Raw genomic sequence first — 26,102 nt, 5'->3', positions numbered from 1 at the left:
ATGGCTTACAGTCATTAAATAAATTTAGTGATTCCCTATGACATTTGAATAAGTACCTAATTTTATTAACTCTGTTTGTGGTGATAGTGATACATATAACGAATAATTAAAATATTCGTCTACCTAATCCCGAGGGATTCTGGAAATAAGAAAGGTCCTGTCCTTGTTATATTCCTGCAACTGCTTACTTTACTATTATAGATAATTATTATCAAATTTGATAAGAATTGCGACTTATAAATAAAAACTACTCTAGTACGTTATTATTTTTATCTTTTCATACTTGAATTACATTACTCCTTATAACAGATGTTGTATGCTCTTTGAAGAGTAGACTGACTTATCACATCTTCTTTTACCTAGTTTTCACATACCTACATTTAAGTAATTAAGTATAGCACTCTTGTGGTGACTCACTTATTCTTTTTGAACATTTATAAGTACATTAAGTACGTATATAAAATGTTAAGTTAGTATCATAATCATAATATAATGGAATATCAAATTGTATGCTTTACTAAATACCTCTCTCCTCACAGGTGTTAAAATAAAGGGTGTACTGCATAATTAATTAAACACTCGTAATATAATAATATTACATATACATAATAAGTACATGTATAATCACATTGGCTTGGCGTCTTCCCACCACCAGGCGATAACAAACACGTCTCAATATTATTATTAGGTTCCGAATAGCGGTACAGTTGTTTAATGACAGCGTTTTACACAAAAATAAAACGCTAATTAAATAACTTACCCTATTCGGAACCTAAAGTTTTAATCCTGCCTGGTGTAAATATGTATAATTTTGAGACAATGAGTTGGAAATTTGTTTTTTGCGACAACCGCCAAAAAACAAACTGCTGTGTGGTGGGAGTGTGGGAGAGAGAGGGACGCATATGCTAGAAAAGGACAATACGACCGACAACAGGGTTGCCATTCTCAATATTATTATTAGGTTCCGAATAGGGTAAGTTATTTAATTAGCGTTTTATTTTTGTGTAAAACGCTGTCATTAAAACACCGTACTTTGTCAATAGAAAAAGGCGCAAAATTCAAATTTTCTATGGGATGATAAATTGGTAACACCTACACCTACTTTTATTAAAATTTGCCGCGTTTGTTCACTAACGGAAATGGCTTAACAGACTATAGTTACGATGGTTACGAGTCTGCTATTGTTTGGCAATATATTAAATAAAATATACATTTATACAGATGGGCAAGCAAATCTTGTCAGTAGAAAAAGGCGCGTAATTCAAATTTTCTATGAGACGATATCCCTTCGCGCCTACATTTTTGAAAATTTGCTGCCTTTTTCTACTGACAAGATCTGCTTGACCAAGTATAGTCCGTCGACGTCCATCCGCCCACAAAAGTCAATATTCATATGAAAATATGAACTACATAAGACGATGGCGCATATTGTTGTTGCCAAGTTGGTAAAAAATTGGTTTAGACTATAGTTCGTTTTTTTTAGCATTAGAAAGAACTCCACAGAAGCAAGCGTGCAGTTATTATCAGGCTCTTTAATTGTTAATAATTATTGAATTATCTAATGTAACACGGTCAATACATATAATTTACTTCAAATTACTACCGCTAAAAGTGCTGGATTTGGAACCACACGCTTACTTCTGCGAAGTTCTTTCTAATGCTAAAAAAAACGGACTATAAATTATGCTAAAAATTATGCCAGATGCTACATGGAAAATTTTGGTGCCAAAGCGAGTGAAATTATGCCAGATCTGGCATCAATTATGCCAAGTTGGCAACACTGAGTAACAGTGACAAATTGACAAATATGATATGACAGCTAGTGACATTGACGTTTAATTAATGCGAAGTGAAGTGAGTGACCGATGAATGGCGAATGGTTTTTTTTTTTTAAACAATTATGGCCTGGAAATGGCGAATGGAAACTTGGAAAGTTTGTCACATTATAGCAACATTATAGGCACATCACACGTTTTTACATATAACTTGAACAGCTTTGGCTAAAATCTCCTAGATGCCATGTCATGCTAGTTGTCAAATCTTAAAAAAAGTAAACATAACCTAAAAATCCTAAACCTAAAGTCACTTTTGTTGATATGTTGGATAGGTTTTCCTTGTTTTTATAATACATTATTAATGGCTAGAAATGCAGTGCAATTCAGGCATGTCTGTGATCGACATCGACAAACGCCGTACCGAACTTTTAGAACTAAGTTCGTACATACAAACAGTAGATAATGATGTAACTATGATACTGCAAAGTTTGCAATGGGATCGTCGACACTTAATCGAGGTATTCGCAGCATAATGCTAGAATAATTATTTACCTTTTAAGGCTGGAAATTCCAGTATGAGTATATAACACGAAAGACTATTTTCCATATTTTACTTTCAGGCTGCACCATTGATTTCTTGTAAATATGACAGAAATCACAGAGTACCACAGGATAAAATGGAAGCCCATGAGAAGGAATGTTATTTGAGAAGCCTGGGCTACTCCAAGGAAGACCTGTTGTTGCCTGAACCACTTGATGTCAATGCCAAAACTTTGGTTACACTAAGTATGATCATTAACTTTTTCTCTCAGACATGTTAGTGATTTATGTATGTCTGAGAAAAGTAGTTTGTGTACTTGCAACTTTTAAAAATCCATGTTGAGTATCTGAATCTAGTTTTATTTTAATATACTTAAGATGTTTGTTTATTTTTCAGGTAAAAATGATGTTCAAAATATTATTGAATATGCGGCGAAAGTTGATCCAACATTCAAAAAAGGTAAACTGACCAGGACCATAAATATTCTATTAGAAGTGTATATTTTCCTGTACATTTACTAATTGATGGTCATCTTGCAGTAAATTTTATTTGCTGCTGATATTTGAGAAATGTATCCTTTATAATGACTTAAGTGTTGCTTATTTTAAGCATTTGGGCCTATAATCTAAAGTCTTTAAAGTTGCTTTTATAAGATACTGCTTATTAACCTAAGTAACTATAGAAAATAGGCAACATTATTAATTTACCCATCCCCCACTCTTGCTGTCAATTATTTATAAATTTTTATAGTTGGATTAATAATACATAAGTATTGCTTTCAAATACATATACAACTTGCGATATTAACATGTTTTTGGCGCAAGCATTTTTATAAATTAATTCAGTATACTAATTAGGAAGTTTCCTTAACACAATAAAAGGCAGAGGCAGCAAAGACCCCAGCGAGCTGTCCCTGGAGCGCCTGCAGCGCACCTACAGCGCGGACGAGCGCCGCGCCATCCACGACGCCGTGGTCAGCGCAGCACCCTCCTGCCACGACCTTAGTGAACTGGCATTACCTAGGTAGCTCTCTTGGTATCTCTTTAACCTTTTGAACGCCACAGACGGCAATTGACGTCAACGAAAAATCGTGACAACGACGCCAAAGACGGCATTTGACGTCGATCGTTTTTTGATGAAAATCTACTGAAAAACACCCCACTTTTTGTTCGCATTATTCATTCACAAAACTAAATTTTACCCCCGTGGCGTCAGTGGCACGGCAAATGGATGAGCCGTTTGGCGTTCAAAAGGTTAAAATATATTAGTTTGGTTAAGTTACAATTTACTTTGTATAATTTTATAATGTGCTAATTCAAATCACCTTTACCCAAACAGGGACCACAAAAAATTAAAAGAAAAATATTTAAGTACTTTTGAAATGAAAAATGTAAATTTGTGGAAATAAAAGGCTAAATAATATATATAATTCAAAACACTGTATAACTTTAGAGAGAAATTTTAAGAATGAATAGAGGAGCAAATTAAAAATAATTTCATTTCTGCATAATACAAAATTGTTGATAACAGTTATGATAATAATTGAAAACCTCATAAGCAATCACATTTTTTCATGAACTCACTCTGATTTCGTATATTTGTTGCAGTGGAGACGGCGAGACTCAGAACACCAAGGCTAAGTCTCGTGCCGAGATCATAGCCGAGCTGCGCGACATGAAGCGCCGGCGCGCCAAGTACCGCGGAGCGGTCAAAACGAGAAACTATTCTGACGAACTGCGCAGCGTTATCGCCACCCAGGTACAGTCTATACTCAATTGAGACGGTTTGTCAAAATGTCCTAATAAGTGTAACCTGACTGAGCGACGCCATTTTGCCCAGCAAATTGCCTCGGACTTTCCTCGCGAGGCAAATTTACTCGAGTCGCGCGAGGGCGGACCGTTTGCTTCGCGCGACAATTTCTTCGCGATGTTGAGTTCTGTGTGGACCTTAACGGCGTATTAGGTAAAGGGATCGTTTTTCGCATTCAGTTGGTAAAGGTGGCTGGTATCCTGGATCTAGAGAATTCTTTTACTTTTTTCTTAATTCAAATAATTCGATCAGTGAAATTAAGAAAAGTTGTTACTGCCTATTTTTGTGCTATATAATGAGTACAAATCTACGAAATAAACGTTTATATTTCAGATGGAACACTACTCGGAAGCACTGGGTGCTAGCACTAAAACCAATGATATCAACAAATCCAACATAGAAAGGTCAAAAGATTTTAGAGAAGTACAAGTTAAGAAGGAACCTTTGGAATCAGACCAAGCATATGCCTCGGAAAAGGAAAAAAGACGAATGTCTTCTAGAGAATATGATCACTATCGAGACAAAATCACAGGCGAAACGAGAGAGAAATCCAAAGATCATCGTAGAGAGAAATATAAAGACGAAACTCGTTATCCTAAAGAGAACTACAGAGACGAACGTCATTCGGACAGAAGAGACAAATATACAGAAAGGGAACAATATGATGATTACAGAAGAGACAGAGATGACAGGAGACATAAAAATGACAGAGATAGGCACTCAAGCTCTTCTAAAGACAGAAGCAGAGATAGAAGTGAATATAGAACTAACGATAAATATAGCGATTCAAAAAGAAACTACAAAGATTACAAGCCATCAAGGAATAGTGAACGAAGATACAAAGATACACATGAAAAGTATAAAGAAGAGAAACATAAGAGGTATTACGATTATAAGCAAGAGTATGATTTGGCCAATAAACGTATAAAACAAGAGAAAGACCGAATAAATTTTATTGTTTAAGATAATTTTCGTTTTATTTCGCATTTTACTTAATCTGAGGGCGTAACGTGAACACCGAAGTTCCCAAATTGCGGGCATCGGGCATCTTTGTCTTTTACTCCAATTAAGACATAGTTATAGTGAGAGAGAAAGGTGCCCACAATTTGAGGATTCTTTGTTCGCAGTGAACTCTCAAAATAACAGTAAAAAAGGCTTAGTAAGTACTTGTATGACTTTTATTCCTAACCCATTTATATGAAATTCTTATTTTTAATAAGAAAGTTCTCTGAAAATATTCTAGTCTACAAAAGTTGAACAGAAAACGATTCTGGAAAACTGCATGAGTCAATATTTAAATGCTCTGCTCATAGAACTCGAGTCTTAACCAACACGGCATCTAACCATGCCATCATCCAATTTTTGTCCTTGGCTTACTAAAAATCGTTAGTATATAATATATGGACTGGTAATCTGATGGTAGACAAGAGCGCCTCGCTTAAATTGTAGGTATTAAATAAATTGAGTGCATCGAACCACATTATAATTTGTTAAATCCGCTATCCACGGTGCGCGCGCCGTGACTGTTCCACCACCGAATGGCACGTACCTACAGATAATTCGTGTAATTAAACTATACCTACTTGTGATTAAATTTAACCCAGCGTTAGTGAAACGGGACTTTATCGCGTATACATAACTAAATAGCCTTGTATTTCCCTTTTTGTATTTTTTTTTAACTTTATGGTGCAATAAAGGATATTTACTTAAATAGGTTTAAAAATCCGATTAAAGTAACTAAACAATAATTTAATAATTTTACTTTCAGTCGTAACTTATATCAACAAGCAGCTATTAAAACCCTTATGTAGGTATCGATAGAGAGTCAGAAGGCTTCAGTGGGTAACTTATCTTTCAGGTACCGACACAGGCTACTGAAGTGCCATGTTTTCTGTGTATGACTTATGCGATACCAACCCATTGCGTGACGCGTAAAATGTGACGTTCCACGGAAAAAGGTACCTTATGGCGGCTGGCGCTTACGTCGCATAGTGCCGCATTAATATTGGAGCGGCGTTAATAATAGCGTAAGCGCCAACCGCCATAAGGTTCCTTTACCCGTGGGACGTCACAAATTATGAGATCCTTTCGGCTGTGGGCTCTGATAAAAAAACTTCAATAGGTACCTACTGCCAGCTACTGCGTTTCACGACATGCGTGCCCACATTATGAGTAAACAGAGCCATTACCGACCAGAATGTAACTCGATAATTATGTTGTTTGCATATTGGGGCTGATTATTTGCTCGAGTAGCTACAATAACGTCTCGGATTGCGTAAGTAGTAGGTCCTGTTCCTTTACCGCGGTTTAATATTGTCTTTGGTTACCGCGATAGTTACACATGAAATAAATAAAAAAAATGTAAACGGGAGACCACCACGCTGCGAACGTTGTAAAGGGTTCGAAACGCCGGGTTCTACAGCTACATAGCTGTAGAAGATCATTCATTCATTCAGACTGTCCGCTTACCTAATACATACTAATAACAATAAGTTGCAAAGTTCACTTCGCGCTTACTCAGAATAATCAGCTCGTAATGTACTAATTTCATGGCAACAATCCGCTCCATCTCGACGGCGACGCGTGCAAAAAGTAAACTGTCCCATGCAAATGGCCTCGATTGGCCATAGTTAATTGTCTAATGCGCGGAGAAACTGCATCGTGTTCAACTCCATACAAAACCGCGAGCTAGACGAATGTTCGAGAGAACCAGAACCACTGGGTTAAGCTTTACAATTTGCAGTAGGTACCTATTTACCTAATCCAGACACCTGGCCGCTATTCATTGGTCGACAGAGGAGTGGAAGGTCTCCAACGATTATTTTGAACTTGAAAATTTTGTCTAAATAATTTGGGTATCACACGTGGTACAACTCGCTCCTATTAAGGTATTAGGTACCTATTGTTCTTGTAAGCGAGATGTGACGTGAGTTAGGTGTACCTATGGCGAGGTGTATCAAAAAGATAGTTACATGTACCTATTCGTTATTATTTGTTTAGTTATGTACCTAGTTGCTGTTGTCATGTCCGAATGTGGCTCCGGCCTGGGGCGTTCCTTTTACCTAAATGTCGTCCTGCTTGTTATCCTGCAAGATTGGGCGGCAGTAATCTGCTAGTCACATTGTAATACACACCGTCGCACATTGGCATAGACAAGTTAGGTATATTACTTTCTGACTCTAGCAAATACTATATACATATGTACTTACTTCTTGAGCTTGGAGCCATGTGGCTGTTATTTATTACTGATTAGGTAACATGTACGCAGATCTCCAGGTCATATTACATTGGTTCTTCCGCGATTTCGATTCGCATTCATCATGAACACAGCTTGATCCGATCGGCTTGAGCACTTAGGTACTCGACAAGAAACAAATTATCGACATGCACATGCAAATATTCAAGATCTTGTAGATATGCATCGTATCACGTCCACGGATTAGATCTACTTGTCTTTGTACGTAATACCTATGGATAATGATCGTTAAGCCAATTTAAAAAAAAATGGGTTTTATTCCATTTAGTTCTTCATTTCAATTAACTTTGTAATTTAACTATTTAGTTTTCTTTCGCTACGAAGCGTAAGTAAACGATTCGCATGTCGGTTACGCACCCTGGATATACAAGTTGAGTTCTATAACTTAGGTACCTATCTACTTAGATTTTGCAGCACGTGTATGTACCTATAGTATGAAGTCTCTAGCGACTTTCATTTTGATTGTCACTGTGACAAGGTACGAAATGGGTCCGAAAATATGGCACCATACCTTTGGCCTATCCTCAAATGACGGCGATACTTTTTGACATTTAAGTATAACAAATTTAACACATATGAAAGAATCTATAGAGTCAGACCAAGAAAAGTCTGCAGCGGATTCGATAGCCCACGCAGTGCAAGTATTATTTTAAACGTCAAACTTCTATGAAATTATGACGCATAAATGACACTGGCACTGCGAAAGAATTAAAATCGCTGCAGACTTTTCGTGGCTTAACTTTAGTTAAGGATCAAAGTCAAATGGCGTTCTAAAAGTTGTAATCATTTGTGTCGAAAGATGGCAGTACCTAATAAATGTACATTTGTACATACTGACTATACAAAATTTACTTTGACAATATTCCTCTACTCTAAATTCTCTTTGACTGTAGACTGATATGTAACACAACTATAAAGGGCATTTGAGGCACTTCTTATAGGTACATATTTTTTTATGTTGATGGGTAAGTTATCTAGCTTACTCGTATCTACTTTCCTCTCCACTGGTCACGAGGTCAGTGACAAAAATATTAATGATTTCCTGACTATATTAAACAACAGAGTTTGCGTTAGCACAAAAAACTAATAAATATAAAATTCCCGCCCGGAACTCAAGATCATTTTAAATTAACGAGTTAAATGATAATTAAAACCCAAATGCTTCGAAAGCGTAGTGAGAGGGCGCAAAAAGTGCGCCCGCGCCGGCTAGGCGGCGCGGCGCTCAATGGGAGTGTGACGGCTCTAATTATGACACTAATTGCTCGAATCTAGACTATACTATAGCTCTACCATTTAACTCAGGTTAGTAAGATGTTATTATGATCACCTCCGGACTGAGCTTGGCTGCATGAAGCTGATTATATAGTTAGTGATTTGTTTTGTTTTATTCTCAGTAAAAATGTGAAATATGTATTAAACATACATGAATGTATAGATTCGTTTTGGTTCCAATTTGTACAGTCGCCTTCAGATATATCGGAGCGGCCGAGGTGTTCAAAAATATCTGAACACGCACTCTAACGCCTTGACAAAAAAGACGTGTTGAGATATTTGTGAGCACCTTGGCCGCTATGATATATCTGATGGCGACTATAATAGAAAATCACCGCTCAACTTCTTACTAGCCGACTGAGATAAGTGGTAGGACTATACCCATACAACCATTTCTAGTCGCCGTTATGACGCGGTGTTGACACATCTTGTGTCGACACCGTCTGTTTCGGTCACAATTCCAGTCGCAGAGTCGTCGCCGTGTCGACACAGTTACCAGAAATGGGGAAGGGTCGACACATGACACAAAGTGACATAAAGTGTGGTCGCCGTGTGCACACATTGTTTCGGGTTTGCGACTACTTTATGCCAAAATCATTCGTTCATTCGTTCATTTTGTTCCTGTCAAATGGAAACTGTCAGATGGAAAAATGCTTAAATAAAAATAAGTGACATTAATACGCCATCTCTAAAACGGATTACAAGACGTAATTATATATTGTTTGCATTTATATTATAGGACTTAAATTATTATGGGGAATTAAACTGCTCGAGTGATTTGATAAACTAAGTGTAATATAATCAACGCGCCACCACATTGCTTTAGTTTAGCCGGAAATGAAATTGTTTACTTCTCAGTGCCTGTGTTGGGAGCCACTAATGTACAACCAAATAATGCTCAACCCAAGAATGTACAGCCCAATAATAGGCGTCCATGGTGGACGCGTATTATTGGGCTGTACATTCCTGGGTTGAGCATTCTCGGGCCGCGCAATATTGGTCCGGGGCGATAATACGAAGCCACTCTTTTCACAGGGCAATAATGTACGACCCCATAATTCGCGTCCAATAATTTGAGTCCCTTGGCTTTCAATTATTGGGCTGCGCATTATTGGTACAGGTCGAGAAAGCCCGACCCAATAATGTACGACCCAATAATAGGAAGCCAAAAACCAGAGAGATTCTTTTTTTTAAGGGAGCTGTCAAAATTAGTAGGGACGTTCTGACATTAGCTCTTGACAATTTAAAAATAATCGGTTTTTTCTAGTGCCATCTTTCAGTGACATTGACAGTATTGTATTGACACTTGTTGGTTTACAAATACAATAAAATGAATTCTAATAAAAGAAACAGTAGACTCAGTAGAGGTACGAGGTACTGAAAAAATATTAATTAATGGAGAAGCCAAAGTTGGAGGTAAGTGCCGCAATTCAACAACTTAAGCTAAAAAAATCTTCGTGTCCGCATGGTATTCCCTCGTGCGTATGGACTGTACAGCATGGTGCTGGCGGAGCCGCTATGGCACATATTTAACCTCTGTCTCGAGCTAGAAGTATTCCCAGAAATTTGGAAAATTACTTGAGTGATGACCAGTATTGAAAGGTGGATCAGGAGATAAGGCAAGAGGGTTTCGACTTTCGACCGACACAAAGTTTGTACCCCACACTTAATTTTTTTAGACTGCATGAGAGACAGACAGCAGTAAGTATGTAGATTATGAAGGGCACAGATTGAAACCAGCAGTGACATGGCAGTTTGTTCAAAAGAATATCTTGGTTATATTTGACAACCAGTCTGGCCTAGTGGGTGCCTAGCCTAGTGACCCTGCCGGTGAAGCTGATGGTTCTGGGTTCAAATCCTGGTTAGGGAATTTATTTGTTTGATGAGCAGAGCTCGGATAGGGTGAGCTATTTGCCTTATATATGACATAAGACATGTCAAATTATAAGGCAAATAGCTCACCCTATCCGAGCTCTGTTGATGAGACAGATATTTGTATATTGAATAATTATATTGTTGTCTGGGTGCCCACAACACAAGCCTTCTTGAGCTTACCGTGGGACTTGGTCAATTTGTGTAAAAATGTCCCAATATATTTATTTATATTGAGATTGACTGAGAAAACAAGGTGTATGCTACAAGGTGGAGGTTTCTGCAAAACATATTGGTGAGTCCATTAAGACAGCTGTTTATCAGAAAAACTGAGACTGGGTCACTGATCAATGGGTCAAACACCATCAAAAACTACTACTTAAGAGCAAAAAAGTTGTGTTTATGGGGTGGCCCCAGCTCCTCCATGACACCTAGCAGTGTCTTCAGGTCGCTAACTGCCTCCTTCAATGTGCACGGAGTCCCTAGGTATTGGTTCCTGTATACTTCTACCTTCTACCTACAGTGTAGGAGAATATGCTTTACTGTTTCTTCTTCTTCCATGCACACTCTGCACATGGGGCTGTCTGTTTTACCCATATTATGTAGGTGTTTGATTAGTGCAGCGGTCGGCAACAAGCAGCCCGCGAACCTCTCACTTGCACCCCGCGTGCCTCCTAGGCTATTTTGTATGTAATATTGACAAACAACAATGTCTGATAAAGTCATAAATATTAACAAAGTGCGGCCCGCATCAACTTCGGTAACTACTATTTGGTCCTTGGCTGCTAAAAGGTTGCCGACCGCTGGATTAGTCTGTTATGACCTGTGATTAATCCTACTATTTTGCGTAGTTGGTGTGAAATGAAATGAAATGAATGAAATGAAATGAAATAAAAAAATTATTGATAACAATTTGTTACATGTCTTTTTTTCCATATAAGTACTAGTATTGGTCTAGTATTCTATGTGCATATGCCTGTAAACATAATCCAAATTATATAAATAAAATTAATCGTTAAAATTTGCAATATATCGAAATTATTATTAACAATGAGAATGTAATTTATATCGGTACTATACAAATGTCACGCCTGTATTAATTATTAAATTACTAGTGGAATATTAAAAAACTCACTGTAATCGTAAAACGTGTCTGGGTGTTTTTAGTAATATTTTGGTGTAAGCTTGTAGTTTTGTTCTTTGGTCTGCCTACAGGTGTTCATTTTAGTCCAGTACTTATTGTGACACTCTTGGCAGCAGTCCGTCACAAATGAACTACGAGCGGTCGGGTTGAGCTGGAGCGAGGCCAGAGTGGTCGCTGAAGATAGGAAGGCGTGGCGCGAGCTTGTGAAGGCCCTTTGCACCTCTGGGGTGCCTTAGGACAACAACAACTTATTGTGAAGCTGGTTTCTGAACCTTTCCTGGCCAGTTCATCCGCTGCATCGTTTCCTCTTGATCCACTATGCCCCTTTATCCATTATACTGTTACTTTGTTGCCTTCTTTGCTCACTTCAGTGAGGCCTCGATGTCATTCAAGTATGAGTTCCGATGTAAGTTTGTAGCTACCTAGTGCTTGCAGTACTGATTTACTGTCTGACAGTATTAGTATATTTTCTTGTTTTACTTCTCGTCTTTTTATCGCTTTGCAAGCTTCCATTATTCCTACACATTCAGCTTGGAATCCCGTATTGTGTTCCCAGTGTAACCCAGGGGTTTTGAGATGTATATGTTCAGGTCCTCCGAGAAGACACCACATCCGGTCCCTTCATTTGTTTTTGAGCCATCTGTGGATATTCTTAAATTTGTTTGGTATAGTCCTTGTACAAAAAGAAACATAAAACATGTGTTGCAAAATGACGCGGTTTTCGAATGAGATGCTATGCCAATTCACAACATTCAGGATCGAGCATAAATATCTATACTCGCCGGTAATAAACGGTACAACACGATAAAATAACCAAAGGATATCACGCACTGGACTGACCTGATACTGCAGCAATGGCGGAATCCTCTGGATACGACTGGTTCTTCTTTTTTTTACGTTCAGCACCTTTTCTTCTATCACACACCGGCCGGCGGTACGTTAAACAGTCTTAGGTCTTTTGTCACGCACGATATAACACTAAAACACTTAGTTTTGGAGGCTTAATACATATAATATGACTTTAAATCGATAGCGGTCGATCCGCATGGCGCGGCGTCTCGGTAGTTCTCGTTTTCGCCAACAGAGGCGCTGCTGAGGCTCGTCCTGAGCGTGCCGCCCGAGAGTTTCGGACGATCCTATTGGCTAAAATGTCAATATTGTATCGTTATGAAGTGCGTATTGGCTTTGCATCGATAAACGGTAGAAGCGCGCGGAAATTTGATTGATTACTTAAAAACTAAACGTTAAGAACGGAACATTCCGCCCACCAAAATACCAATGGGATTTTCCCGAATGAAAAAGAAAATGTTACTTAATTATTAGTAAACTACGATTTACGAAACTAATCTTAAAACTAAGGAACGCTGATAATGGGAGCGATTATTCGGATGGAAGGGGACATAGTTTGACCAGGGGCCTTTTAACTAAATTATCCTTCGCGGTTCGCACGGTAGCCACCCGAACTACTCCGTCAGGTCCGTTATGGAGAGAGACAACTCGTCCTAACGGCCAATGAAGAGGAGGTCGGTTCTCATCTTTGATAAGTACGATTGAGTTTACGGTTAACGGTGTAGAGTCTTTGGTCCATCTTGCCCGCAGAGTTAATGCGTGTAGGTACTCATTTTGCCAGCGTTTCCAGAACTGCTGTTGGAACGCTTGGATGAGTTGCCACCGGTTTAGTCGATTAAGTTTAACGTCCGTATAGTCAGAGTCTGGGACTGCTGTCAGGGGTTCTAATGTCAGAAAGTGACCGGGTGTGAGGACGTTCAGGTCGTTAGGGTCAGAACTTAATGGACACAAAGGCCTCGAGTTCATAATCGATTCTATTTGGGTGAAACATGTCGATAATTGTTCGAAAGTTAAGACCTGGTCGCCAACGATGCGATATAAATGTGTCTTGGCGGCCTTAATCTGGATCTCCCATATCCCTCCAAAGTGTGGAGCGGACGGGGGGTTGCGTTTGAAAGTGATATGTTCTGCGTGCGAGGCTCGTTCCATACATTCTGCTAGTTGTGAGCTCGCGCCGACAAAATTTGTACCACAATCCGAGTGTATGACGTTACAACGGCCACGACGGGAAACGAAACGACGTAAGGCTGCGATGAAGCCATCGGTTGATAGCGTTGACACTACCTCCAAGTGCACGGCCTTTGTGCTTAGGCACACAAACAGGCATAAGTAAGCCTTATCGATTTTCGCACCGCGATGGGATCCGAGTTTGATGCGAAATGGACCACCGAAATCAACGCCGACCTCAGAAAACGGTTTAGCCTGATTGACTCGAAAGGCAGGAAGGTCGCTCATGAACGGTTGCAGAGGCTGCGGATGAAGACGATAGCAACGGATGCATTTCGAAAGCTGGTGGCGTATCGCTCGCCTAGCCGCGAGGATCCAGAATTGTTGCAGGACTAAATAATGAGTCGTATTTAGACCAGGGTGAAAGGTTTTCCGATGGACGGATTCGATTACGCGTGTCGTAAGTACACACTTTCTAGGCAACAAGGCAGGGTGCTTATGTTCGAATTCTAAGCCGGAGCGCGCGAGTCGCCCGCCCACCCTGAGAATGCCTTGGTCGTCTAGGAACGGATTTAGTTTGCGAAGACTACGAGGTAGCTGTTTTCGCAACCTAAGTTTCGATATGACATCGGAAAAATGTCGATCTTGGAAATGCTTGACGATTTCTAGTAGCGCGCGATGGCGCTCGATGTCCGTTATGAGCAGGCTTTCAGATCGTGAAGCGCTGCCACGCGCGTTGGTACAAAACCTACGAACGTAAGCTAGAATGCGACAGACCTTGTCCAACGACGAATATCTCTCTAACAGCTGATCGATTATTGACGTTTGTGTGGTTGGTTCGGTTTGGCTTGTTACGAGAGTTACACGACGCTGTTCGGAAAGTACGACGTTATCGGTGTTGCGATCTTTCGATAGATCTGTTGGCCATTCGGACGGCGATTGAGAGAGCCACGCTGGGCCCGCCCACCATAGCGTATTGGTTAAAAGTTCCTGAGGAAACTGCCCTCGTGAACAGATATCTGCGGGATTCGTTCCAGAGGGAACGTGTCTCCAGCAAGCGGTAGGAACGATGTCCTGCACGTGGCTAACACGATTTGCGACGAATGTCACCCAACGAGAGGACGGAGCGCGCAACCAAGCCAATGTAACGGTTGAGTCGCACCAAAGGTAGGTTTCGTCGACAGGCAGCCGTAGCGTGTCCTTGACGAACTTGATGAGGTCAGCAAGCAGCATTGCTGCGCACAATTCTAATCTGGGCAAAGATTGTTTCCGAAGTGGACAAACTCTCGCCTTTGCGCAAACGAGGTGGACGCGAACGGAGCCATCAGACTCGGTGACACGTAGATATATGACGGCGCCATACGCTACCTCAGAACTGTCACAAAACCCGTGCAACTGATACGATTGAGCACCTTCGATGGTGAATTTGCGAGGGATTTTCAGATCTCTAACTTGAGGAAGTTGCTGAGAGAAATTGCTCCATTGGGACACAATTTCCGGGGGAGGAGTTTCATCCCACGAAGAGCCGAGAATCCAAAGTTTTTGGATCAAGGCTTTGGCTTGGATTGTCAATGGAGACAAAAAACCCAAAGGGTCGAAGATTCTGGCGACCTCACTTAGAATCGTTCGTTTGGTACACGGTTGATTGGACGGTTGGACGTTAAAAACGAACGAATCGGAAGCGGGTTCCCATTTAAGGCCAAGGACCTTAACGGTGGTGTCTTCGGCCTCGGTAAATGCGATGGCGTCCGAAAGACACATTTCTGAGGGCAAATCCCTAAGAAGTTCGGGTCGGTTGCTTACCCATTTTCTTAGCTCGAAAGCGCCGAGCTTGAAAAGTGCGATAACCTGTGACTTGATGTCACAAGCGTCATCCAGCGAAGAACTTCCGGTAACGACGTCATCGACGTAAATATCGGAAGTTAGAACGGTTTTGGCCTTCGGGTACTTATGACCTTCATCGTTGGCCAATTGCTGGATCGTTCGGCAAGCAAGAAACGGAGCCGAGGAGACCCCGTACGTTACGGTGTTCAATACGTATTCCTGAAGAGGCTCATCTGGGTGAGCTCGCCAGAGAATACGCTGGTAATCCCGGTGATGCGGAGCAACGTTAATTTGACGGTACATTTGGCGCACGTCGGCCATAAAGACCACTTCGTGCTCCCGGTAGTGAAGAAGAATCTCCGCAATGTTGGATTGTAACTTTGGGCCTGTTAATAGCGAGTCGTTAAGCGATTTGGAATGCGCATCTCTAGCTGACGCATCAAAGACAACGCGAAGCTTCGTTGTGGCGCTGTCAGGGCGCAAAATGCAGTGATGCGGCACATAAAACTTGCCTTGACCCATGTGCTTAGCAGGCACCAAAGTCATGTGACCACTTTCGATGTAGTCGGTCATGAAATCAACATATTGTTGTTTCAAGTCTGGATCACGAGAAAGGCGCTTTTCGATAGCATGGAAGCGTCGTAACGCTATCTCCCGAGAGCCTTCAAACACAGGCTCAGCGTTATCTTTGAAGGGGAGACAGACGACGTACCTACCAGTCTCGTCACGGTAATGCTCGTTTGTGAAACTATTTTCACAGAGCTGTTCATCTGGGGTTAATCGGGAAGAATGTGGAACGGTATCGATTTCCCAGAAGCGTTGAACGATATTGTTTAAGCTTTCATCTTTATTAGGTGAAGGTACACTTAATAAAGACGACGATGCTAGTCGGATTCTACCGACAATCAGCCATCCGAAGACAGAGTTGAGAGCACGCGGTTTATTGACGCAGCGTTTCAAACGTTGGTCGAGAAGTGACTCAGCAAAGACATCGGCAGCGAGCAAGACATCAATTGGACCAGGAATATCAAAACCAGGATCAGCTAACGGTAATGTTTTGAGTTCATCCCATCCACTCGTATTGAGTCTTCCGATTGGTTGTTCATCACAAATGTGTGGTGAAACGAACATTTCCAGGCGGAAATGTACGGTGTCCTTGGCACCTATATCGCATGTGACCTTGCCAGTCACTGTTGCGGGTGCACCTCCTAGGCCGCATGGCCCTTCACTAGTCGGTGTAGGCTCCAACTTGAGCCGTTGAGCCGCTTGTGTAGTGAGAAGATTGTTTTGACTTCCGGCGTCCAATAACGCCCGGAATGTCTGAAACTCGCCTGAAGCATCACGAATTTGGACGAGCGCAGTTGCCAGTAGCACGGTCGTATTCGAAGGTGAATTGGACGGAGTCAACGGTTCTTTAGCCAGTAAGACGACTGAGCTTGATTTTTCACCAGAAGGTTCAGGATTGCTGGCAGCTTGCTCTCGGTGTAACAGAGTGTGGTGCTTCCGCTTGCATTTCTGACAAGAAAATATCGATGTGCATTGTCGCACTGAATGAGACGCGTTAAGACAGTTATAGCACCATTTCCTCTCCGTGGTAATAGCCATTCGTTCATCCACCGATTTAGCTATAAAGTCCTTGCAGGCTGATATGTTGTGCTCTTCACCACAGAAGGAACATTTTCGGACAACTTTCGGAGTTCCCGAAACTGTCGGAGTTCCCGAAACTTTTGGAGTTCCCGAAACTTTCGGTTTCACCTCTTGTTTGTCACCACCCTTTGGAAGGGGGTTCACGGTAGGAGAGAGTAGTGTATGAGTGACGTTATGTCGCTTCGGTTTCTGTATGGTTCCCGTTGCCTCTTTAGAAGTGTTCGCGTTTTTAGAAGTAACGCCGGTAAAGTGCGTATCGCGCAACAAAGCTTCGCTTTTCGCATGTAAAAATGCCCTAATCTGCTTGTACTGAGGCATCTCCACGTTGGTATGTTTCTCTTCAAACTCGCGTCGTAGCTTTGTATCTAACTTGGCTAGAATATTATAACACAGGACAAAGTCCCAATGTTCGGTCGGTAACTTCAACTGTTTTAAAATAGTTAGATTTTCATCGATTGTATCGAGCGCGTGTCGAAAATCTTGAGCGCTAGCCGTTTTAAAACTGACATCCAAAATGTCACGCCAACACGTAAAAGCTAAGTCGCGTTTGTCCTCGTAACGGGACTTGAGAGCATCGTATGCACTTAGATAATGTTCACTTGCAACAGGAAACGTTCTTATTAACGACAAAGGGTCACCGCGTAAAACGGACACTAAATAATGAAATTTCTCAATTTCACTCAAAAGGGTCGATTCGTGAATAAGCGCATTATAAGTCGCGATGAACTCGGGCCACTCCTTGATAGTACCCGAAAAAGTCGGTAGCGTAATTTTTGGAAGCCGCATATTACTACTATGCGAACCCGGTGTTGTGTCCTGTCTCGAAATACCCGGTTGTTGAGACGAACACGGTAAAAATTTACGCTGTAGGGCAACTACGTTAAAATACGCTTCGTCGAATCGTTCCTGAATCTCGTTCTCACTGTCGTCGACATCATCCCCTAATAGATCCGAAATGATAAGATGCGACTCTTGAAAACTATCAGCGATATTTTTTATCTCCTGACAATATGAAAGAAACAACTCAACTTGTGAATCATCGGTATTGGCTAAGGTCCCTATTTCCAAAGCCTTCGCTATACGGTTATACGCTATAGTACGTTTACGTCGTAAACTCGGTAAGTTGCTGACAGTGTAAGCTGTATCGGTACCTTTTTTACCTACACTGGATTTAGATTTACGCCTTGTTAGGTAAGACATTGTGTCAGGTTAGAAAACAATGTTTACTAATACGCAAATAATATGCACTAAAACAACAAGCTCGTATTTAAAAACACTATACGATATCAGTGATAGCACAAATAAAAACAGCTTCGATGTTTGTATAACGCGGCAACTATTAAAACCGGCACCCCGAGTTCGCGGAATTAATGTAGTAAAATTTATCAATTTAGTCAATTTATACGAAAATGAACTCAAATGGCACTCGGTACGGTTATCGATAATCGGTAAAGTCGATAGAAAATAAAAATGAAAGAAAGTCCAGTATTAAAATTTTTAACACGAAATAAATTCGAGAAATCCGGAACTAACAAAATGAATCTAATTAAAACGTTTACAATACCTATCTCCCTTTAATACGATAAGTTGGATTTCAAAATTTAAAATATAATGACAATTTTTAATACGATAAGTCGAGCGGTCAAAATAAAGAAATGAGTTATACGAATTTCGAACACCTGTGTACAAAACACGCTCAAGACCCGAGTCGCCGTATGCTACGCCTCGGACGAGGGGTCAAGTTATGTGGTTCTTTGAACAAAGGGAGAAGGCCAACGAAACGCGTGATCAAACTACGTACAAACTCCGTAAGACGGAGGTCTCGTTACACTGGGAACTTAATTCTCAGAATACCCGTAGGTATGAAATATTGTAGGTTGTAGTTTTCGTTACAAAATTATAGGATTACTTAATAATTAGGTTATTTATGATAAAACGCTAAATGATTTTGTTAACTAGACAACAATGATTAGGTTTATTTCGATAGTTTTAGTGAAATGATTAAGCAATTTTTAAATTCGGTAGGCGGTGGAGTAAGCGAGACAACATGAACCAAAGACTTTGATTTTAACTTCGTAATTACGCGATAGATTGACGTTGCAATTCGTTTACACGGTAGGTAAGGATATTAAACGAGTATTAACGACAATGTTAGAAAGGTTACGAAGTGAAATTGGTACTTGGTAGGCCGAGTGTGAATAGAGGTCAAAAGGTCGTTCCGGGTGTTTCGGCACCAAAAAGATGTTGCAAAATGACGCGGTTTTCGAATGAGATGCTATGCCAATTCACAACATTCAGGATCGAGCATAAATATCTATACTCGCCGGTAATAAACGGTACAACACGATAAAATAACCAAAGGATATCACGCACTGGACTGACCTGATACTGCAGCAATGGCGGAATCCTCTGGATACGACTGGTTCTTCTTTTTTTTACGTTCAGCACCTTTTCTTCTATCACACACCGGCCGGCGGTACGTTAAACAGTCTTAGGTCTTTTGTCACGCACGATATAACACTAAAACACTTAGTTTTGGAGGCTTAATACATATAATATGACTTTAAATCGATAGCGGTCGATCCGCATGGCGCGGCGTCTCGGTAGTTCTCGTTTTCGCCAACAGAGGCGCTGCTGAGGCTCGTCCTGAGCGTGCCGCCCGAGAGTTTCGGACGATCCTATTGGCTAAAATGTCAATATTGTATCGTTATGAAGTGCGTATTGGCTTTGCATCGATAAACGGTAGAAGCGCGCGGAAATTTGATTGATTACTTAAAAACTAAACGTTAAGAACGGAACAACATGAAAGAACACACATCATTAGTACAAAGGCGAACTTATCATGTAATTCATGTATGCGGCACCGCGATATAATACATTCGGTAAAGACACACTGAAAGAAAACGAACTTAAAGATGTTCTTCTGTTCTGCAGGAAAACAAGAAGATTCGAGGAGAATGGTGTGGCACTTAATGCCGCCGGGACAGTAACCTAGCTGCAGCTCCAACTCTAGGGAATTGGGCTGAATGAACGCAACACGTGATCGACAGCCCACCTGCTTCCTGCCGAGCGTCCCTACACTACATCTACATGGATTCGCTTATTCTGCTCTACAAAACTTCTGTAAGTAGAGAATGCACAAGTGCAAGAGTTGAAGGATTGAAAGAGCTTGTCGTCTTACCTGACAGTCTTCCACACATTTACCTTAATTAATTTAAATGATTTTAATAATTATAGTCCTTTTTAGGGTTCCGTACCTCAAAAGGAAAAAACGGAACCCTTATAGGATCACTCATGCGTCTGTCTGTCAGTCTGTCTGTCTGTCTGTCTGTCTGTCCGTCTGTCACAGCCGATTTTCTCCGGAACTACTGGACCAATCAAGTTGAAATTTGGTACACATATGTAAGTTTGTGACCCAAATATGGACATGTAACGTAAACAAATTAATTTTAAACATGGGGGCCACTTTTGGGGGGTAAATGAAAAAATTAAAAAAAAAATTTCAAATTATATCATGTTACATATCAAATTAAAGAGCTTATTGTAAGGATCTCAAATATATTTTTTTTATAATTTTCGAATAAACAGTTTAGAAGTTATTCAAGAAAATAGGCAAAAAATGACCATTCCCCCCCCCCTTTATCTCCGAAACTACTAAGTCTAAAATTTTGAAAAAAATACATAAAATAGGTCTATAGCTATAGATGACAGGAAAACCTATTATAAATGTACAGTCAAGCGTGAGTCGGACTTAATTACAGTTTTAGATCCGACCCCTACGGATTTTTTAAAGAGATTTCAATCACATATTTAATTACACAAACGGGTCTACCGCGATATAATTTCATTGTTTTTACCTTTAATTCCGACGTTTCAGCTGAGTTGCACTAGCTGTGGTCACGGAAAGACTGACGTCCCAACAAACCCACAAACGCCAACCAAACGCGCGTCCAAACGCGGTAGACCCGTTTGTGTAATTAAATATATGTACAAAACGCGAGAGTTTAAAGTGTTACATTTCACTCACGTTTCACATAAAAAATACATTGTTAACAGTGCCGGATTAACCAATAAGCAAAACAAGCACGTGCTTAGGGCACCACGTTCAGGGGGGAGCACCAAAATGCCAGGATTCGGGCCTGGTTCGGCCTAAAAGTAAAATTGCGTTTTTTATATCGAAACATTTTCGCGCTCGCTTCGCTCGCCTTTTCAATAACTTTCTAAGGTATGACAAAGGTGACATTCGGGTGACGACTGCAGCAACATTACTCTGTTGCAAAGTACTGTCAACTTAGTTAAGTTAAATATAGACCTGTTTAAAACAGCCAACGAAGTATTCCTAAGAAATACTAGGAACACTAACAGGCTGGTCATAAATAAAATGCAAAGAACTGCCACTTTTAAGAAAAATTGTTATGCTATGTGTGTCAATATATTTAATAAGTTACCCAACAACATAAGAGAATTGCCCAATAGTAAATTTAAAAGAGCACTTTTTCAATGGCTGCTGTCTTCGACATTTTATTCTATTAATGAATACCTTGTAAATCAACAATCTAGTTTTTAAATTATGTTAATTGAAGTGGTTTTGTTTGAGATAGATATATTATTATTTCATAATTGACAGTGTATTTTTATTTCTATTGTTGTTGATAATTAATTTGTATTAAACTAGTTTAAGTAGGTTAAGTTAGGTATATATTACACTAAAATTTGCATGCTGCATAGTCAGTTAAGAAAGATGGGACTTAAAAATGTATAATTTTACAGAAACAACTTGTATATAACCTTTTTTATCGCAAATAAAATGATAAAAAATGATTAAAACTTCCGTGATAAAATGATGTGGCTGATTTCCATACTAAAAGTAAAAATGTACAACTGTCTATCATATTGCGTTTTTATATCGAAAAATTTTCGCGCTCGCTTCGCTCGCGTTTCAATCACTTTCTTAGATATGATAAAGGTGACATTCGGGTGGCGACTGCAGCAGTATTAGGTAATCTGTTGCAACATTACTGCAACGGCACTGTCAATTTTCGTGATAAAATGATGTGACTGATTTCCATTCTCAGCTGTAATGCGGCATTGAACTTCTCTCAATTTACCAAAAAAAATCAATGTAATCTTGATGACCCTAGGGAGAGGGGGCACCATGGTCTAGAAATGCTTAAAGCATCAAAATATCTTAATCCGGCACTGATTGTTAAAAATTGTGTAATATACGGAACCCTTGGAACGCGAGCCCGACTCGCACTTGGCCGGTTTTTTTTTCAGATTACCTCAATTACAGTATACTACAATACAATTCAAATACTCTTTATTGCACACCTCATTACAGAAAACAATACAAATAATACAGGAAGAAGAGATTAAACAACAGGCGGTCTTATCGCTAAAAAGCGATCTCTTCCAGACAACCTTACTACTTTTGAGGTTAGAACAACCCACGAAAACATTTAATGTAAAGTGTTGTCAAGACTAGTTGCATAAAGCTTTTACACTAAAAAAGTTATGAGATCCCGTAGTAGGTACCAAGACTTTTACTCTGTCATTCCTAACTTTATAAGCTCTAACAGTATAAAGCCAACATCTTGGTCAAACAGTACGGCTTGGCCGTTTCGTTGGTGTCATACTCATATGGACAATCCCGTAATGACACTTTCAGAATTTGAAAGACCTTTGTTGCTACTTTGTACAACAAGTCCACTGAGGGAGTGTTTGTAAAAACGACATATCAGTTTATATAAACTACGATAATACAAGGTCATATAAGCAGGCATAATTTTAAAACATTTAATATTTAGGTTTTCAGAAAAGTTACGTACCTATTTCTAGCGACATCTATGTATGTAGGGCCTATATAAAATAAGCCAGGAAAGTTATGAAAGTGAATTAAAGTTCATGTTGCACTGATAAAATCATTTTAAACAAATATTCTAAATATAATTATTCTCAAATTTCAGGAGCTGATACAAGCAGCCAGAATGAGTCTCTGCTGAGTCGCCGGCGCCGGACGTGCGTCGCGCGCCTCGGGCGACTGACGTCTTCGTGTGAGTCGCCAATTGCAGGGGAAGATACGAATAGTTAGGTATAAAAGCTACTTTAGTCAACCTCGCCTCAGTACTGTTTGTATTGACTGAAATACAAGTAGCATATATGAGACGTTCGGACGTATCCGTGAAAATACGAAGGTAAAGGAAATTGCACTACATTTTTAGAACCTATTCACCTGTCAGTAAGATATTGAAAAGGAAAGTTCATGAGTTTTATTATTTTCTTTCCTCCAACAGCTTCACATGGAGCAAATGTAAACCTTTTATGTTAATAATATCAGTAATGTCAAGGTACAACGCTCTTTAGAGCATATTGCCATTCCTTTTACTCGAGTGGCCTGTGGGTTAACTATACGAAGCGAGCCTACGATGCATTAAAAGTGCAGTATAACAATGCATTCAGAATGCTGTTGGGCTTACCTCGTAGATGTAGTGCATCTGGCATGTTTTGCGAAGCTAGAAGTTTTCTGGCAATCATGCGCAAGAAAATAGTATCTCTGCTAGGTCGAGTTAGAAGCAGTCCCAAACATACATGTTCGAAAAGTAGAACTCCCTTAGTAGGCCAAGCAATAAGAAGTTATAGAGGGAAATGCTAGGAACACAATTTTTGACTACGTAACTTTGTTTGGACTAGTTAGGAGGTGAACATATCAAAAGTCCCCGGCTGTAGCCCCGGTACTGGGGGGTAGACTAGTTATAGTCCAAACAAAGTTACGGAGTCAAAAACTGTGTTCCTAGCATTTCCCTCTACAACGTTTTTTGAGCATTCATTTCCTGACCTATAGATCGTGTTTCAATTTATCGCCTCTCGTTGGCAATTAAGGTGGTTCGCTTTCCATACAAAAAAAAAACAATTACATAAGTACCTAATAGTGTGTAATTACTTAATATAACGCAATTGTTTTTTGTATGGAAAGCGAACCACCTTAACTATTCGCACAACGTTTTGTAGTTGCAGTAAGTACTTACATATGGCCGGTTAAATTTTCGAAATAGGTATGTATTTACGTACAGTGCTAATTGCCGCACATAGAATAATTAAAGTTTGATCAATCGGAATATGTTCCTAAGTCACTTATTACATTTCGAATTATAAGTCTGTATTTTACAGCTTTAGATGTGCATGACTGCATATGCACATCTAAAGCTGAAAAATGCTTTCATGAAATTATGGCTAAATTATGTTAATAGGGACAAATGTATCATTTTCAACCAAATGGGTTCTTATTATCTGTTGTCAATAAGGCGCTATTTCCATAAAGCTTCAATTTGAAATCAGCCTCGTCGACAACCGACAATGTTAACCTTTTGGTTGAAAACGTCACAAATTATGGCGATAGAGAATACAATGTTCTGTTGCCAGAGTGCAGCACTAGTAAAACCCGTAAACGAGTGAATTGCAAAAAAGTGTAGGTAACACAATGGAATATTCACAAAAATATGAAAGAATGTAACACAAAATGAAGAAAATGTATGTGTTTTTTTTGTGTTACGTCACACAAAGGACGCCAAAATCGACGCCGCAATATTTTTCACGACGTGTAGAATAAAAGTGGCGTCGAATTCAGGAATCCGCAAATACTATGGTAGCCGATAGCCAAGTAATTTATCAATAGAACAATGTTAAAACAGTAGTAGAAACGGTGAGCTTTGCAAACTTTTAGTAGATTGGTTTGGTTTTGGTAGATTTCTCGGTTTGGCATGCTTGATGCTCTTCACATCACCACAGACGGAGGTCGACAGTTCGAATCTGTCTTGTTCAACCAATTGATGGAGGCACATGCACGCATACGAAGTATACGAACCACATATTACACTACCATCCTGGAGCTAATTGGATTATTTGCATCTACTATTATAGTATATACCTATGCCTTATTTTTACGCCTAAGACCCTAAGCTTTTAACAAAAACCATTATTTCTTTTATACCTACGGGCGGTTTAGCTCCCGTACCTACCTCTATTATACCTAGCCACGTGCTAAAGCAACAATGTCCTTTAAATCCGTATCCCGTATCGTGATAGTATTAAGATTCAACTCGTCTACATCGAGGTGGTCGATCGTCCTAAATACATTACCAAAACATGTTAACTCGTATGAGCCGTTACATAGATCTGAACCTTAATACTATCATGATAATTATTGATTAATATTTTTAAATAATTTGTTAAGCATATTTACACTTGCAAATATACACTTGCAGCATTCTAATATTATGGTATGGTAAACATATAACATGTTATATATTCGCGATTCATGTCAACAGCCCTGTCGCCAGGCCCCCGCCCGCCGCGGGAGCAGCCGCCCCCCGCTGCTATTGAAAGAGGCGGCTATACAGGGCCTGGGGCCTAGGGCGGCGAATAGTTATTTACGATACAAGTGCGGAAAAGAGGAAATTCGAACGAGTGGCGATAAATTAAAACACGACCGAAGGGAGTGTTTTAAATCCACACGATTTGCAAATTACCTATTCGCACGTGTATCGTCGTACAACGTTTTACAGTACATGGCCCTTTAAGCTTTTGACATACGCACGAAAAGTGCTATTTTACGCACTAGTGCGGGAAAATAGGACCATAATTATATACTTTAAATGATATTTTTATTATTAATTTGTATAAATGAATGTCATTAGTCATTGCCTACATTAAATGTACTTAATCTATGCTTCCATAAATATAATATTTACTATCATTATCAATATATTACAAGACGTTGCACATATGTCGTTGTTTCACTTATATGCACACCAATATAGCCTAATATAACTGGAAAGCCTGGCAGGCTAATCTTTTAACACGTTGGCTGCCATGAACATTGAACATCACCGTTGGGATCACGTAATCTTCTCTGTGTGCCCATGAGCATCACCAGTAGAATCGAAAGCT

The 26,102-nt window shown here is 39.8% G+C and overlaps 1 protein-coding gene and 1 long non-coding RNA gene across 2 annotated transcripts; both read left to right on the top strand.

The window, feature by feature from the left end:
* Window positions 1-2,048: 2,048 nt before the first annotated feature.
* On the top strand, window positions 2,049-5,093 carry LOC134665546 (RNA-binding protein 25-like). The gene is made up of 6 exons (XM_063522523.1): window positions 2,049-2,293; window positions 2,396-2,561; window positions 2,713-2,775; window positions 3,198-3,339; window positions 3,924-4,074; window positions 4,459-5,093. Exons 1-6 carry the CDS (start codon window positions 2,147-2,149, stop codon window positions 5,086-5,088), a joined length of 1,299 nt encoding a protein of 432 aa, XP_063378593.1. The 5' UTR covers window positions 2,049-2,146; the 3' UTR covers window positions 5,089-5,093.
* A 4,472-nt stretch (window positions 5,094-9,565) lies between these two features.
* LOC134664933 (uncharacterized) lies at window positions 9,566-25,508 on the top strand. Its single transcript, XR_010098325.1, has 3 exons — window positions 9,566-10,069; window positions 20,091-20,279; window positions 23,123-25,508. It is a non-coding gene; the product is annotated as an uncharacterized LOC134664933 (long non-coding RNA).
* Window positions 25,509-26,102: the final 594 nt, after the last annotated feature.

This window comes from Cydia fagiglandana, chromosome 6, assembly GCF_963556715.1.
Source record: "Cydia fagiglandana chromosome 6, ilCydFagi1.1, whole genome shotgun sequence".
Lineage (NCBI taxonomy): Eukaryota > Metazoa > Arthropoda > Insecta > Lepidoptera > Tortricidae > Cydia > Cydia fagiglandana.
Note: the sequence above shows the minus strand (reverse complement) of the source record. Positions and strands in the feature narration are given on the sequence as shown.

Coding starts and splice junctions, on each gene's coding strand:
- LOC134665546 (XM_063522523.1), top strand. CDS start 2,147: ATGCAGTGCAATTCAGGCATGTCTGTGATCGACATCGACAAACGCCGT. Junction 2,776..3,197: donor TGATCCAACATTCAAAAAAG/GTAAACTGACCA, acceptor ACACAATAAAAG/GCAGAGGCAGCAAAGACCCC. Junction 3,340..3,923: donor AGTGAACTGGCATTACCTAG/GTAGCTCTCTTG, acceptor TATTTGTTGCAG/TGGAGACGGCGAGACTCAGA.